The 15,393-nt window shown below is 41.4% G+C and overlaps 1 protein-coding gene across 1 annotated transcript in view; it reads left to right on the top strand.

Annotated features, from left to right (window-relative positions):
- The window catches only part of LOC122653907 (syndetin), a 104,629-nt gene that overhangs the window by 39,839 nt on the left and 49,397 nt on the right, over window positions 1-15,393 (top strand). The window contains exons 11-12 of the mRNA XM_043847866.1: window positions 4,631-4,662; window positions 9,756-9,888. Of these exons, the coding sequence (XP_043703801.1) occupies window positions 4,631-4,662; window positions 9,756-9,888 (165 nt within the window). The remainder of the gene's footprint in view (window positions 1-4,630; window positions 4,663-9,755; window positions 9,889-15,393) is intronic.

Raw genomic sequence — 15,393 nt, 5'->3', positions numbered from 1 at the left:
ACAACTCTCGAAGTCCTTCTTTCCATGCCTTTATGTCTTCATTATCCTCTGTTACTATTCCTAACAATTGGCAGGAAGCAGTAGTAGAACCAAAATGGAAAGATGCGATGAATGAAGAAATGCGTGCCCTAGAGAAAAATCAGATCTGGGATTTGGTGATTCCTCCTCTAGGGAAGAAACGCGTTGGCTGCAAATGGGTCTTTGTTGTGAAGCACAAGTCCGACGGCTCAGTAGAAAGGTATAAAGCAAGGTTGGTTCCCAAAAGGTTCACTCAAACCCAAGGAATCAACTATCAAGAGACCTTTTCTCCTGTGGCAAAGATGAGTATAGTGAGAGTCATCATTTCTTGTGCTGTGAAACAAGGTTGGGATCTTCCACAACTTGATGTGAAGAATGCCTTCCTACATGGAGAGTTAGAAGAGGATGTGTATATGGAGATACCTCCTGGATTTGCCTCACCAGATACCTAGGGAAAGGTGTGTAAGTTGAAGAAGGCATTATACGGCTTAAAGCAGTCTCCTCGGGCCCGGTTTGGTCACTTTCATAAAGCCACGGTTGCTAATGGATATAAGCAGAGCAATGTTGACCACACACTATTTGTTCAAAGAGTGGGACAGCATATCACTATTTTGATTTTCTATGTAGATGATATAGTGATTACCGGAAGTGATACACAAGAATTCAGAAGTTGAAGACCTATTTGGGTATTGAGTTTGAGGTTAAAGACTTGGGCAGATTGCGGTATTTCTTGGGAATAGAGGTTGCCTATTCAGCCAAAGGTATATATCTTTCCCAGAGAAAGTATACTCTTGATTTATTGAATGACACTGGGATGCTTGGGTGTAAACCTGCCGATACACCTCTGGAACCCAACACACACTTGAAGAGTAAGGGAGGTGACCCTATGGATAGGAAGTTATCGGAGATTGGTTGGGAGATTGATATATTTATCCCATACCCGACCAGATATTGCATTTGCAGTAAGTGTAGTCAGCTAGTTTATGCATGATCCTCAGTCTTCTCACTTGGAAGCAGCATAGCGGATCCTAAGGTACCTGAAGTCCTCTCCTGGTAAAGGAGTCCTATATTCCTCACGTAGTTATCTCAGAGTGGAAGCTTATACTGATCAGATTGGGCAGGCAGTCCTAATGATAGAAGGTCGACTTCTGGATATTGCACCTATGTTGGAGGTAACTTAACTACTTGGAGAAGCAAGAAGCAGGCAGTGGTAGCTCGGTCAAGTGCAGAAGCTGAGTTTAGAGCCATGGCACATGGCATCTGCGAACTTCTCTGGCTCAAGGGGCTTCTTCCAGATCTTGGAATGTCAGTTGATCTTCCCATGAGACTCTATTGCGACAGCAAATCTGCAATCAGCATTGCCCATAATCAAGTCAACATGGCCGTGCCAAACATGTTGAGATTGATTGGCACTTTATCAAGGAGAAGCTGGAGCAAGGAGTCATTTGTATTCCGTTTCTTTAGTCTAGTGATCAAGTGGCTGATATTCTTACTAAGGGAATTGGTAGTAAATTATTTTGTTCTATTGTTAGCAAGTTGGGCATGTTTGACATGTATGCACCAGCTTGAGGGGGAGTGTTGTAATATGGGTTCAAGGGTAAAATGGTCATAGGGGTAATATTGTCCTTGTACCTATTCCAGAACATTCTTTCTCTTATTATAAATAAAGGAAGGCTGTAGTCACTCTGACTCAAGCCATTATTCAAGGATTTCAACATTGGATTTGTTTCTCTTCTATTAATTGATGCATTTAAGGTTGTTTCAGCTGAAACCATTGCATGAGTTTGTTCTTGAGTTTCTTTGAAGGGATCTTAGATTTGATGGTTGCTAAGAGATATATAACACGATAGGGGGAGTCCCCCTATCGTGGTTTCCTTTATTAGTTTATGTCTTAATTGTTAGTTTCCTAGTCTAAGTAAGTTTCTTGTTTTAGGCTTTAGGCTTAATTAGGTAAGAGTTATATTCCTTTTGTAATTCTGATTTGGTTTAATATAAATATATGTTGGCTAGTACGGTAGAATACAGATTCTATCGCACAACCCTTTTCTCCCATTGTTCTCTCTTCTTCTCCATCTCGTTCTCTCTTCTCTTTTCTCTCTTCTCTTTTCTAGGCACTGGTTACAGGTTCTGGGATTCTTTACATGGTATCAGAGCAATAACCAGTTGCCGGTTTGAGAGTTGTTTTTAGATTCGTTTTGTTTCAATGAAGATTCTTGTATGATGAAGCATGTGCCTATCGATTTGCTGCTGCTACTGCTATTGAGAGTGATCAAGTATTTCTACTGTTCCTGAACAAGGGTTTCGTATATTCAGATGATTGAAAATATACTACTATCGTTTGTAGACTGAAGCTTCGTGCTTGGATGGAGAATTTGTGGGTTACCGTCTAGGGGTTTTTGGAATCGAGCTTGCATCTGGAAAGGTATTGGTTCTCGATAGCGAGGCTGTCGGTTGTGGTTGAAAATAGTTATTTCCCTGCTTGCGTCTCTTGAAGGATAAAGATGTGGTTGCTTCTAAATCCCTTTTCGATTTGCTTTTGGTCTTGCTGGAATTGCGATTGAGATTGGTTGTTGTTTGCTTGGATTCTTGGTTCGATTTGACCTACCAGAGCCTTCAAAGTGATATTGGTATGATCAATTCCCAGGTTCCGCCTCTGGTTCAAGCTGAAGATGGGAGACCACTGCTATTCTTCGATTTTCGGGTTTTCTATTACGAATGGGTTTCTTTCTTTGAGTTTGTTTTCTTGCCATTTGTTTGCTTTGGTGGTTGCGTGACTGTCAAGGAGAAGAAGACAGTCACGTTACCTTCTTGTCTCCTGTCCATATCTTTTTTTTTTAAGTTAGTTTTCCTCTTTTGCCCCTCACTTCTTTACTTATCTCCTTATGTCCATATTTTACCATGCCTTCCAAGTATGTCCCCCTTCTATAAATACTAATTCCTTCATTTGACGCTCCACTATTTGGTTAATTACAGCTATGAGATTCCTTTTTTTTTCTTTCAAATTTGAGTTATTGACCATTTTGCCATTCCCCTATTTATCTACCCAAGAGCCACTTGAAAATTCTGGTTAATTACCAGATTGCCACTACTTCCTTGTGTTTGTGTTTTACCTATCTTGGGTGGATCAATAGTTGGATTTTAAGATTGGGATTATATTGGGATTGAAAGATTAATTACAAATTTGCCATTATCTTGCTTGGGTGGACCCCAGATCGCATTGGTTTGAGATTTTAGTTATTATCGTGAGGGGTGTTTCTTTTATTGGCGATTATATGTAGCTGCTCTTGATTGAAGATTAATTTATTGGGATCTTATTTGCTGGTGGTCTTGCTTATAAGATTTGTTGAGATGTTATTGGTCGTTCTTTGTTCATGTGTAATGCTACATGTAAGGGGGAGATTGAAGATGTCTACTATCTGTGAAGGTGTCTGCTGCAAGCAATTTTATCTGAGACTTTTTTTTTTTTTTAGTTCGGGACTCAAGAGTGAGTCTGATTGTTGTTGGAGTGCCTTCCTCGAGATGGACTTTTGCGTAGCCATTGAAGCTGCATTTTTGTGGACTTTTGTGTAGTCACTGGACCTGCACTTTTACGGGATTTTGTGTCACCATTGGAGTTGCACTTTTGTTTGTCTTTGTTGGGGCAGGTCACTACTTGCATTTTATTGCCTTCATTGGGAAGGACGTTTGGTGTAGCTGTTGAGTGCTGCATTTTGTTGACTTCCTTGGGAAGAGCTTTTGGTGTTGGCGTGTTGCTGTTGTTGATTGGATTTGTTTGGACTGCTATTGTTGATGGATTTATTGATTGGAGTGCTGCTTTGAGCTCGCTGGCATCTATGGCTACATGTGTTCAAGCCTGGTGCTGCCTTTCATTTTTGATCTTGTTGGTCCAAGCTGGAGCTTTCTTCTGATATGTGTATACTCCAGCTTGAGGGGTAGTGTTAAGAGATATGTAACACGATAGGGGGAGTCCCCCTATCGTGGTTCCTTTATTAGTTTATGTCTTAATTGTTAGTTCCTAGTCTAAGTAAGTTTCTTGTTTTAGGCTTTAGGCTTAATTAGGTAAGAGTTATATTCCTTTTGTAATTCTGATTTGGTTTAATATAAATATATGTTGGCTAGTACAGTAGAATACAGATTCTATCGCACAACCCTTTTCTCCCATTGTTCTCTCTTCTTCTCCATTTCGTTCTCTCTTCTCTCTTCTCTTTTCTAGGCACTGGTTACAGGTTCTGGGATTCTTTACAATGGTGATCAATTATTCATTGCCCACTTCCATCCATCTTTAGTTATTCTTTAGAATGCTTCCTTGTTAGCATGTTGGTGAAATCAGTATAAAATGCATTTCTTACGACCTTATGTTCATCAAGAACTGGGATATATTTATTGTAATTGTACTAGATTCTAATGACTGAATTTTATTTGGTCTGAAACTTTTTGTCCATGTTCTTTTTGTTTTCTTTTCTTCTTACTTGCTGTTGGCTGGTAAATGAATTTCTCAGTAGTGTTTGTATTTTTATTGTTATCTATTATTTATAAGTTCTTGCTTTTGGACACGTGCATAGTTTGTATTTTCTTTTCTTGCAATGAAAGGAAATTTGATTTACTTTGGCAGGATCAAGGCTTACATATTGTGGAAAAAAATAGGTATGTTTGTTAATCATAATACTGTTTCAATTTTTTTTTTTGGAACTTAAATTTCTGATGGCCTAGGATATATTTTAGATGATCTATTTGCTCGAGTTCCCAGTGCTGATCAAAATGATGTATAGTTGGTTCATTCTGGCTGCAAGTTGTACATAATTTTAGATAATGCATTTCTTTTTCATTCTGTTATGCATATCACCTAGTTTGGTTTTCATTTTATCTTTCTCTGTTCAGTTAAAATATGTGAAAACAGTACTGATTTGATGCCGTTAGTGGTAAATCTTTTTGAGATTTTCTTCTAAAAAATTATGTATTGTTCGTGATTTCTTGTTGTATCTTTTCTGTAAGACTATTGATTTGGCAAATCCAACAAATTTCTCTCTCATAGCCTTATAGGGATCATTTTGTCTTGGCTAAGAGTTCATGACCGTATTCTATTTAAAATTAAGTCATGGTACACCATGAAGCCTCTGCTTCAACCTCCGGCAAGCCTCTGCTTCAACCTCCCCTTTCGGGCATGAACTAGTTCCCCTACTGCTGGTCCCTCTGTCTCCTAGGATGGTCGGTCACAATTGCTTTTTTCCGTGGCCCCTGATGAGCTTGTTGCCTCTCTCACCAGCCCCTCTCCTTCTCTTCCACTTACCCTCCACTTTGTCGCTGCAAGCAACCATCAACTCCCTCTTGCATATCGTCTCGTCCTTGGCTTTGGCACCTCCCATTGCGGAATCTGGGGAGCTCTTGATCCTTCCCTCACCAAGCTCGCGATCTTTCGGCTCCACTACCCTCCCACCCCTTTAAACCCTTCCCTCTAACTCCCTTGGAGCGGGCTCCACCCCTGGAGATATTTCCCCTTCCCAAACTCTCTTTTGCCCTTGGCCTTTAGCCACGCAGTCCCGTCATAGGCCCATCGCTCAACCCAACACTCCACATCCCTGCCCTTTACGCCCTCCTCCTGGGCCTCTCCTTAGGCCCACCCTCTTATCTCCTCCCCCTCATTTAGCCCGCCAACTTCCTGTTGGGTCAGCTTCCCGGGTTCAACCCCTTTCCTTGTCGGACTCTACCTACCCGATTGAGCTCCCTTCTACTTTACTTGACATGAGCAGGCCTGCCACTCTCTTGCATAACCCAACTCCCATTACCCATCCTCCCTCTCAAGGCCCTCACCCCAGTCAAGCTGTTCTTCGCCACCTTCCCCCGCATCTGACAACTTCATCCCCCCTCTTCGGGAATAGAGGCAATGTCAGATTAGCACTCCTGCAATCCCTCGTCATGCTACCCCATTGTCAAGCTCCGAGGAGCCATTGCCGCAACCCCCTTCTGTTTAAATGAATCATTGTTTTCTTTGGAATACGAGAGATCTTAATTACTCCAAACAATCTGAAGTTTGCTCCCTCATCAAATCTCTCTGTGCTGGGTTTTGCTGCCTTATTGAAACAAGGATCAAAGAGCCTAATGCCCACCATGTAGTCCCTTCCTTGGCCCCCCTCTAGGCTCTTCATCTTTAACTATTCCCACCACTCCAATGGCCGTCTCTGGTTCCTCTGGGACCATGCCATCCTCCCGCTTCATCTCTTGGCCTCTTCTTCTCAGTTTCTCCATTTCAAAATTTCAGATTCCCATGGTAACCATCCCTCCCTCTTCGCTGCTGTCTATGCCTCTGTCCTTTGGAGAGATCATACCTTTGGGCAGACCTTCGCCACATTGCTGCTCAAGTGGGCTCTCTTCCTTAGCCCTTGAGGGGGGGGGGGTCACGTCAACGTTATGCGGTTTGGTCACTAGAAGAAAGGAGGTGACTACTTGGTCTACTTCCTATCGGCCCAAGCCCTCCACTACCATCACAGATCTCACAAAATTTCCCTTTCGGGTCTTCACCAAAAATGTCGGAGCGGGGCAAACTTTGAAACGGGTACAAGAATTCGAGACACAACATAACAAAAATCTCTATGGCTATCTCTGGTTGCAAGGGAAATAAGGAGAAGGGAAATGAAATTAAATCAAAACTAAAATGGAAACTCTTGTAATCAAATCTAAAATGAGCTTGACATATAAGCAGGTTGGATGGGACTGAAATTTTGCAAACAGGCAGACCCAAAGGTCCCTTGCTAATACCTCAAGTTTAGCGAAAGTGGAGATGGTCTTGTGGTAAAATAGAACAATGAGCTTGGTCTGTGATGGTAGCGGAGGGCTTGGGCCGATAGGAGGTCAACCCGGCCCGATGGATCGACCCGACTTGGAGGAGTATTTGTTTGTTTTATTGTCTTGTTTTGTTAGCAAGAAAAAGAAGTGAGATTTGGGGTTATTTGAGTTAGGGTTTCTGGGGAGAGTTCTTGCAGAGACCTTTGAGTGCTCTTGAGAGATCTCCGTTGTATTTTCTTCCATCACATAGTGAATCCTCTTCAGTTCGCCCGTGGATGTAGCACATCATATTGGTGTGTGAACCATGTTAAATCTCTGTGTCATCTTTGCTGTGTTGTTGGTTTTCTTTATGTTTCTCAGTGTTTGCGTTAACAATTTTGATGGGGTGATTTGCGCTGGAAATGACAAGTGTTTATCAAGTAGTCAGTAGTCACAATTAGAAGATGGAGAGCTGACTTGAGAAAAGAAATTCAATTGATTGCTTGACCAAGAAGACTCGAAGTGGAGTTTGGGAAAGAGGGTTGGTTTGTTTTATTTGACAGGGCATGAGGCTTGCATTGGTTTCTTTAGATGAGCTAAAATCCAAGATCATCTTGGTATTGATTGGGGTTTTGATAGATGATTAGAACTTGGAGAAGGGGTGGGGGGTGGGGGGTGGGTGGGAGGTTCAACGATAAAAAAGACTTTACTGGCTGGGATAGAAGATTTTGTTATTAAGTGGCAATAAGCATTAGTATTTGGTCTTGGGGGTGAATGCCTGCTCTTTTTGGCCTTGTCTTGTGTTCTGTCAGTCTTTGTTGGTTCATGGTGGTTGTGGGGGATCTAGGTGTTAATGTAGTCCAGGTAGGAATTACTCCCACTAGGAGTCAGGGTAATAGGATCACAAACAAGGCTGGCCGATTGGGTTAGGGTTTATTAATTTTAGGGCAAAACTAGGGTTAGGGTTATTATGGTATAAGAAGATTGGGGTTTAGATGAGTTTGAAAATTCTGCAAATTAGGGCAGAATTGACCTATCAGGATTTGGGTTTTAATGGAGTAAGGTGATGGAGGGGTTAGGGTTGGAATGAAGGGCTAGGTTTTGGATTGAGTGTAGGAGGGGGTGAATGACGGACTCGATGGAAGTTTGGGGATGTTCTAATCGCTGGAGGTGGGTTGCTTGAGAATCAAGCTATGGATCGAATGGGAGAAAGTTGCAGGTTTAATGGAGAGGATGGGTTGCTGGTTTATGGTCTGAAGGGGAATCGATGGAGAGGTTAGGTTTGGGCTGGAGGATGAGAAGTAGAAGGTTTAACAGAAATTAGAATCAACTTACTGGTTTGAAGGAAACTCCAGGGGCTGCAACTTGAATACTTGAAGAAAACCTCCTGATCTTCACAATGCAAGGAGTCGCAGGAGTCCACTCACCCTATCCACCTTGATCCACAAGGATATAATACTCAGAGAGCAATGACAGCAATAGCAGCAAGCTTGAAAGCAAAATTTGATTAATTGAACTGTGGGGGAGCCTCCCACGATGGTGAGTATTTATTAATCAAAACTGAAATCAAATCCTACTCAGACTAGGAGTTGAAATCCCAATCTGATTCCTAATTACAAACATATCAGACTTGTAATCCAAATCTGATTCCAAAAACAAAGCAATCCTCTTAAAAGAAATCGTGGAGGTGAAATAAAAGTAAAATAAAACAACTAAAATAATTAAAGGCCAAAAGACTAATTTATCCTTAATTAAAGTACTTGAAACAAAACTATGTATGGGAAAAGGCTCCAACAAAAAAACAAAACAGCAGCCTTCTCAAGGCTACTTCTTCTTCCTAGTGCTTGGACCTGCATCAGGTGTGATGGGTGTCGGGTTGGTTGTTCTGGGTTTTGTCTGTGGCCTTTGTTGCTGTGTTTTCCTTGGCTTCGGTCATTTATTTTTTTGATAAGAAACAATTAATAAATTCCTCATGTTTTTTTTTTTTTTTTTGTAATTGTTTCTTAAATAAAAAATAGGGGGGGGGGTGGAGGGAGGGCCATTATATTAATTTTAGAATGATGTTAGTAAAAGCCACGGATTAGCGAGTCCAGTAATAACAATGATGATGATTATAAATTGATAATTATAATTATATGAAAAAAAAGTACTCATCCTTTGTTTTTGAAAGGATCCATGTAGCCGACCCCATTTAGTTGGGATAAGGCTCTGTTGTTGTTGTATGAAAAAAGTACTCACCATGGACTGGTCTTTGCCATGTGGAGGCTTTTCTAGCGGCTATTTGGATTGGCCATGTGTCATGTTTCCTGGCCATTCAGCCATAGATTGTGAAGTCTGACTGCACTAGAAACTTGACGTATCAGTGGAAAGTGACATCCACAAAGTTTGAGTGCAAACTAAGCTGCCATGTCAAATAAAACCAAGGCCTGGGTAGAGATGCTACCCCATGGCCCATGGAGAGAACATCCCTCTTTTTTTGGGGATTTTGATAGTGAAAACTTACGTAGTCAATTGTTTCTTTATGACAATTGGAACCATAGTATACTGTGGGTACAAGAATGAGAGGAATGACATTAAAGAATGTAACAAGGCAAGGGCAAATTGTTCAGTCACTTCTTATGTAACTGAAGATTAGGTTTTTTGAAGGGAGAGAAACTCAGTGGTTCAATGTCTTAAAAAGAACCCTGAAATGTTAGTCTTGTTGCTCGTTAGCTGCATTATGTTGGTCTAGTTCGTAAAGATGGATTTTTATGAAGATGCATAAACTATCATGATTCTTTCCACTTGTTCAAATTACAGTAACTACACATGATGGTGAAATTTGAGGGAAAACTGGCATAATTTCCTTTTTCTTTTTGTGTTGATGGGTGCATTATCTCAGGAGAGAGTATTGTCAGAGTTGGCTTTTGAATTGCTGATTGCTGAACAATATATAAATTCAACTTATTAATTGATTCACTTTAATGTTCTTTCTCCAGACTCACATACAGTGATCTCTGCCTTCAGATACCTGAATCAAGATTTCGACAATGTTTATTAGGAACATTGGGTGTCCTATTTAAATTAATGTGTTCATATTATTCAATCATGAGCTCTCAACCTGACAAAATGGTAAGGAAAACTCCTAATACTTTCTTGCAATTGCTCAGTTGTACCTCTTTATCATTAATATTCGATGTTAGATTTGTTTTTTATTTCTTTTTTGCTGTGTTAGCTATCTCTGTTGCTTCTGGTGAAACTAGATTTTATAAACACATTAATGTGGTTATTCTTCTATCATGTACATTGCCTAATTATTTACTCCTTGGGATCCCTTTGCCTTGTTCATGTGATGATAGTTATTCAAAGAATTCCACATGACTTAAAAGTTAAACTGTACTCTCTTCTGGACCAGATGGCTGCATCCTCAATACGTCATCAAAATTTGGTTGGTGACTGTATTAAGAAATGAAATTGTCAATCAATTTTAGTGGCACAGCCCATATCAAATAACTTGTGGGTAATTTGACTTCTGAACCTTTTTATCATATGATGCCAAGTTGATAATTGAAATTAAGGTTAGGGTATTGATCTTTACATTACCTATGTAGGAAAGGATAAGAGAAAAGGATAGTGCTAGAACAAATTAGAAAGGAATGAATTTTTTGTATGTGGTTTTCTTAGTGTGGGGTTGTTTCTTACGGAAGAATATTCCAAGGAGACAACTAAGATCTATATAGATTACTTTCAGTGACTAAATTAGTATATTGTTAGTGGTCCTAATGTGAGAATTTGATTCTCAATGAAGCTTTGTTAACCGCAATTAGAACCCTTTTGTTAAAAGTTCTTTTGAGCTCATTTTCATGAAATAGAATCTCATAACGTGTTATTGCTAATGGTTATAAGGTGTGTTCCAATCCCATTCTTTTCATCATTAGCTCCTCTCCCCCCTCCCCCAAGAGCTTCTTTGTGATCCATATAGATTTATTTTTTCGAAATATGGGAAGACATTTTTTTAATATCTAAATCTCTTCTCTCTCTCTCTCTCTCTCTCTAGATATTATTGTAATATGTGTAATATTTTGGTACAGGGGTAGTTTAGTCTTTTGGTTGTAACCCTATTGTAACCCTACAACAACAAAGTCAGCCTTATCCCAACTTAATGGGGTTGGCTACATGGATCCAAACGAAACAAAGTATGGGAAACATAGTTTTAACCTATAAATAAAAAAATAAAAAAAATGTGGAAAGAGATGAGAGAAAGATGGGAATAAATAGAGAAATGAAAGATGAAATAAAGAGGCTAGTGTCATTATTGACACAAGTCATAATTTCCCAAATCCCAACATGGTATCAAAGCTGAGATCCACCTTGGGATTCTCAATGACCTAGTCTCTATTTCTCTCTCTTTCTTCTCTTCTGCCATGCCCTTCTTCCTTCTCTTTCTCTATCCACCTTTCACAACCAGCATCACCACTACTTTCCACTTACCACCGTCTTCCACTTACCGTTGCCACCCTCTTACCTCCGCCACCAACTTCCGCCCCCTCTCTTTCTCGTGGTTCCAGTGAGTCTCTTCTTCACCCTTGGTGGTAATTTTTCCCTCCCACCAAGGGCTTTTTCTGTTGGTTTAGACTCGATCTGATGTTTTTTTTCTTCTCAGATCTGATTTTTGGTTATTCATGCTACATTTTTTCCTTTGTGGCATGCTTTGGTGATCTCTTTTGGCGCCCTTTGCACGTGCAGTTGCTTTTATTATTTTTTTCAGATGGAAGGAGCAAAAACTTCAACGACTTCAACCATGTCCCCTGTTGTGGATGGAGGAAACACCCGTCATGATTTTCCTACCATTCCCATGTGCTCCGTTAAACTTGATGGGAGTAAGTATTTGATGCGGTCGAAGTCTTGCTTCCTATCTATTCGTTCCCGTGGCTTTTCTAAATATCTTACAGGAGCTTTGGAGGAGCCTACAACTGCCGATGCTGCTCAAGAGAAGTGGTGTACCGACAATTTCTCTTGTTATGGCCTTTCTGTTCAATTCGATGCAACCCCAAATTGCTAAGGGTTACCTTTTACTTGACACTGCTGCCCAGATCTGGCAGGCTGCGAAGGAAACCTATTCCCAGGTTGGGAATGCTGCCCAGGTGTATGGGGTTGAAACAGAAAATTAGTGGTACAAGCAGAAGGAGATGACTCTTTCCCAGTACTACTCTGAGTTAAGAGGTATGTGGCAGGAACTCGATTTTTATGATGACTTTCATCCTCTTTGCCCAGGTGATGCTTCTGCTTTTAAGAAACGGGAAGATAGGCAACGTGTTTATGAGTTCTTGGCCGGCCTGAATGTTGAGTTTGACCCTATCAGGGCTCATGTCCTGAATCGCGAACCATTTCCCACATTGGCCCAAGCCTATTCTTTGGTTCAGTCTGAGGACAGTCGACGTATTGCCATGTTGCAGCTGCATTTTCAAGAAAGGTCTGCCTTGCTTTTGGGTTCTCAACCTCGTGGAGGGAGTTCCTCCAACTGACTAGGGGATCGTCCCCAGCCCATGAAGGATGTCCTGAAGTGTGATTATTGTGGCAAGGAGCACTACACCAAAGATCATTGTTGGAAGCTTCATGGGCGTCTTGAGTTTGGTACTTGTCGTGGCCATGGGCGTGGTGGTTCCAGTGGTGGACGTGGCCGTGGGACTCCACCTCTTGCTCATCACACAGAAACTACGACTGAGAGTTCTGCTGGTTCTTCTGATTTGCCTTTTTCCCAGGAGCGGCTCTGTATGCTTTGCTAGATGATCACCCAGCTTTCTGCTCCGTCTGCTGCACCGGCTGCCACTTTGTCTATTCCGTCTGAGTCTCATCCTGCCCACTCAGGTATTTATTTTAATCGTCCTAGTGCCTCGATGATATCCACTCCTTGGATAATCGATTTGGGTGCTATAGACCATATGATTGGTTCTCCCGACCATTTTTCCCAGTATTCTCGATCATCAGGTAAGGATAAAGTTCGTATTGCAGATGTCGCCCTTTCTTCTATTTCTGGGAAGGGACTGGTCAAAGTTTCTAATTTTTCCTTATTTTCTGTTTTACATGTCCCATCTTTCCCTAATACTCTTCTTTCCATTAGTAGTATTACACAAGCCTTGAATTGTAAAGCGACCTTTTTTCCCTCACTGTATTTTTTATGACATGATGACGGGGGCAACGATTGGCAGTGGTAAGGTGCATGGTGGTCTCTACATTCTGGATAGTGGTTCGACTCCTTCTCTTTCTACCCAGGCTCTTCATATGGACTCCTCTTCTACTGCTTTGACAGAATTACGTTTATGGCACCAATGTTTGGGACATCCTCCTTTGGGCACTTTATCTACTATTTTTCCCACTTTATTTTGTAGATGTAACCCAAACCAGTTTTTTTTTTTTTTTGTGATGCTTGCGTTTTTGCCAAGCAAAACAGAACAAGTTACCCTAGTTTGGGCAATAAAAGTTTAGTTCCTTTCTCTTTAATTCATTCTGATGTATGGGGCCTTGCCCACTGTGTCTCTATCTTTGGTTACCGCTAGTTTGTTTCATTTATTGACTGTCATTCCCGCCTTACCATGATTTATTTGATGCGTTAGAAGAGTGAAGTTTTTTATTGTTTTAAGCGGTTCCATGAATTGGTCAAAACACAGTATGATGGTCAGATTCGGATCCTCTGCTCTGATAATGGGAAAGAATATATGGAGGGTTCCTTTCAGTCTTATCTTGTGGACTTGGGCATTATCTATCAGACCAGCTGTGTTGATATCCCAACTCAAAAGAAACAGAGGGTATCTATACCCGCAAAGATGACCTTCATAAGTATGGTTTAGCCTCCGGCGGAACCTACCTTGACTTAACTAATATAGCCATTAAAGATTATGATAAAGCAATCAATGAATGGGCACAAACATTTGCCATTCTCATTGCCAATAATAAGGCTACTTGGACTGCTGACAAATTCTTGGAATACCTTAGTGGTTCACTCCAAGGCGATGTCCTACAGTTTATTAAAAAATTCGATCAAACTGAAGACGACAAAGTGGCTAAAACCAACCTGCTAGTTCTCCAGAAAAATTTTGAAAAAATTTATGGGGTAGCAAAGTGCAAGAATCGTCATCTCCTAGAAGTTGCTCTATCTCTTATGTTCGAGATGCATGTACCGGCCCAATATTGGAGTGAGGCTGCTCTCTCTGCTACTTGCCTGATCAATCGGATGCCCTCTCGCATTTTGGCTTCTCGCTGCCTTGTTGAGGTTATTACTGGCTCTTTATCCTTTATTGTTCCCCCAAGGTTTTTGGCTGGTACTCTTCCACTTGGAAGGGGTCCAAGTGCTACCATCCTCCTTCCCGTCGGATGTTGGTGACTATGGAAGTAGTATTTCATGAGATCGAGGATTATTATCCGTTGGCACCTCTTTAGGGGGAGTCTATTGCTTTATGTGAAGATGTGCCCTTGGTTGCTCCATTTGAGGTAGGACGGCCCTTGGTTGAGATGGGGATGACCAATGATAGTGTGCCTAGTACTGTTCCTGCTGTTCCTGAACCTCCCATTATGGGGGAGCCTAGATTGATAAAAGTCTGCTCAAGGAAGAACTTGGAAAAAAACTACACCAGCCACTCAAGTCAATATCACCACTGCCACTGCACCACTTCAATCATTTCCCTCTGATCCAACGTTTACATCTTCACCTGGTAACGATCTCTCTTCCTAGTACTCATGATACTCATGATGCATCTCTAGATTTACCTATTTCTGTTTGCAAGGGGACTGGACTTGCATACAACACATAGTTGTCACGATGGTTAGGTGACCCAAGGCGGTGGAAAGGATAAAAAATAAAGGCGACGCCAAGTAGGCGATCAAGGCCCTGCCTAGGCGACCAAGTCAACTAAAGCGCCTGGACGCCTAGGCGACGCCTTGACAACTATGTTAAACATCCCATTTCACATGTAGTGTCTTATAAATCTTTGTCTCCATCATATCGGTCTTTTATCTCCTCTCTGTCCTTTGTTTCTATTCCTACAAGGTGGCAAGAGGCTTTTGCAAACTCTAAGTGGAAGGCTGCCATGCTTGAAGAAATGCGAGCTCTTGGGAAAATAACACTTGGGATCTGGTTCCTCTTCCTCCCACCAAGAGACCTGTGGGCTGCAAGTGGGTATTTACTGTTAAGCAAAACGCTGATGGGATTGTTGATCGGTACAAGGTGAGTTTGTTTGGGAAAATAACACTTGGGATCTGGTTCCTCTTCCTCCCACCAAGAGACCTGTGGGCTGCAAGTGGGTATTTATTGTAAAGCAAAACGCTGATGGGACTGTTGATCGGTACAAGGCGAGTTTGGTTGCCAAAGGCTTTACCTGGACATATGACATCGACTACCAGGAGACCATTGCTCCTGCTGCCAAGATGAACACCATTCATGTTATTATTTCATGTGCAGTAAATTTTGGATGGGAGTTGCAGCAACTTGATGTTAAGAATGCCTTCCTCCATGGGGAACTGCAAGAAGAAGTGTATATGGATGTTCCTCCTGAGTTTTCTTCTTCACAAACTCAAGAGAAGGTATGTAGGCTGAAGAAGGCATTATATGGCCTAAAGCAATTGCCGCGGGGTTGGTTTGGT

The sequence above is a fragment of the Telopea speciosissima genome, chromosome 3 (genome assembly GCF_018873765.1).
Source record: "Telopea speciosissima isolate NSW1024214 ecotype Mountain lineage chromosome 3, Tspe_v1, whole genome shotgun sequence".
Lineage (NCBI taxonomy): Eukaryota > Viridiplantae > Streptophyta > Magnoliopsida > Proteales > Proteaceae > Telopea > Telopea speciosissima.
This window is presented reverse-complemented; position numbering and strand designations above follow the sequence as displayed.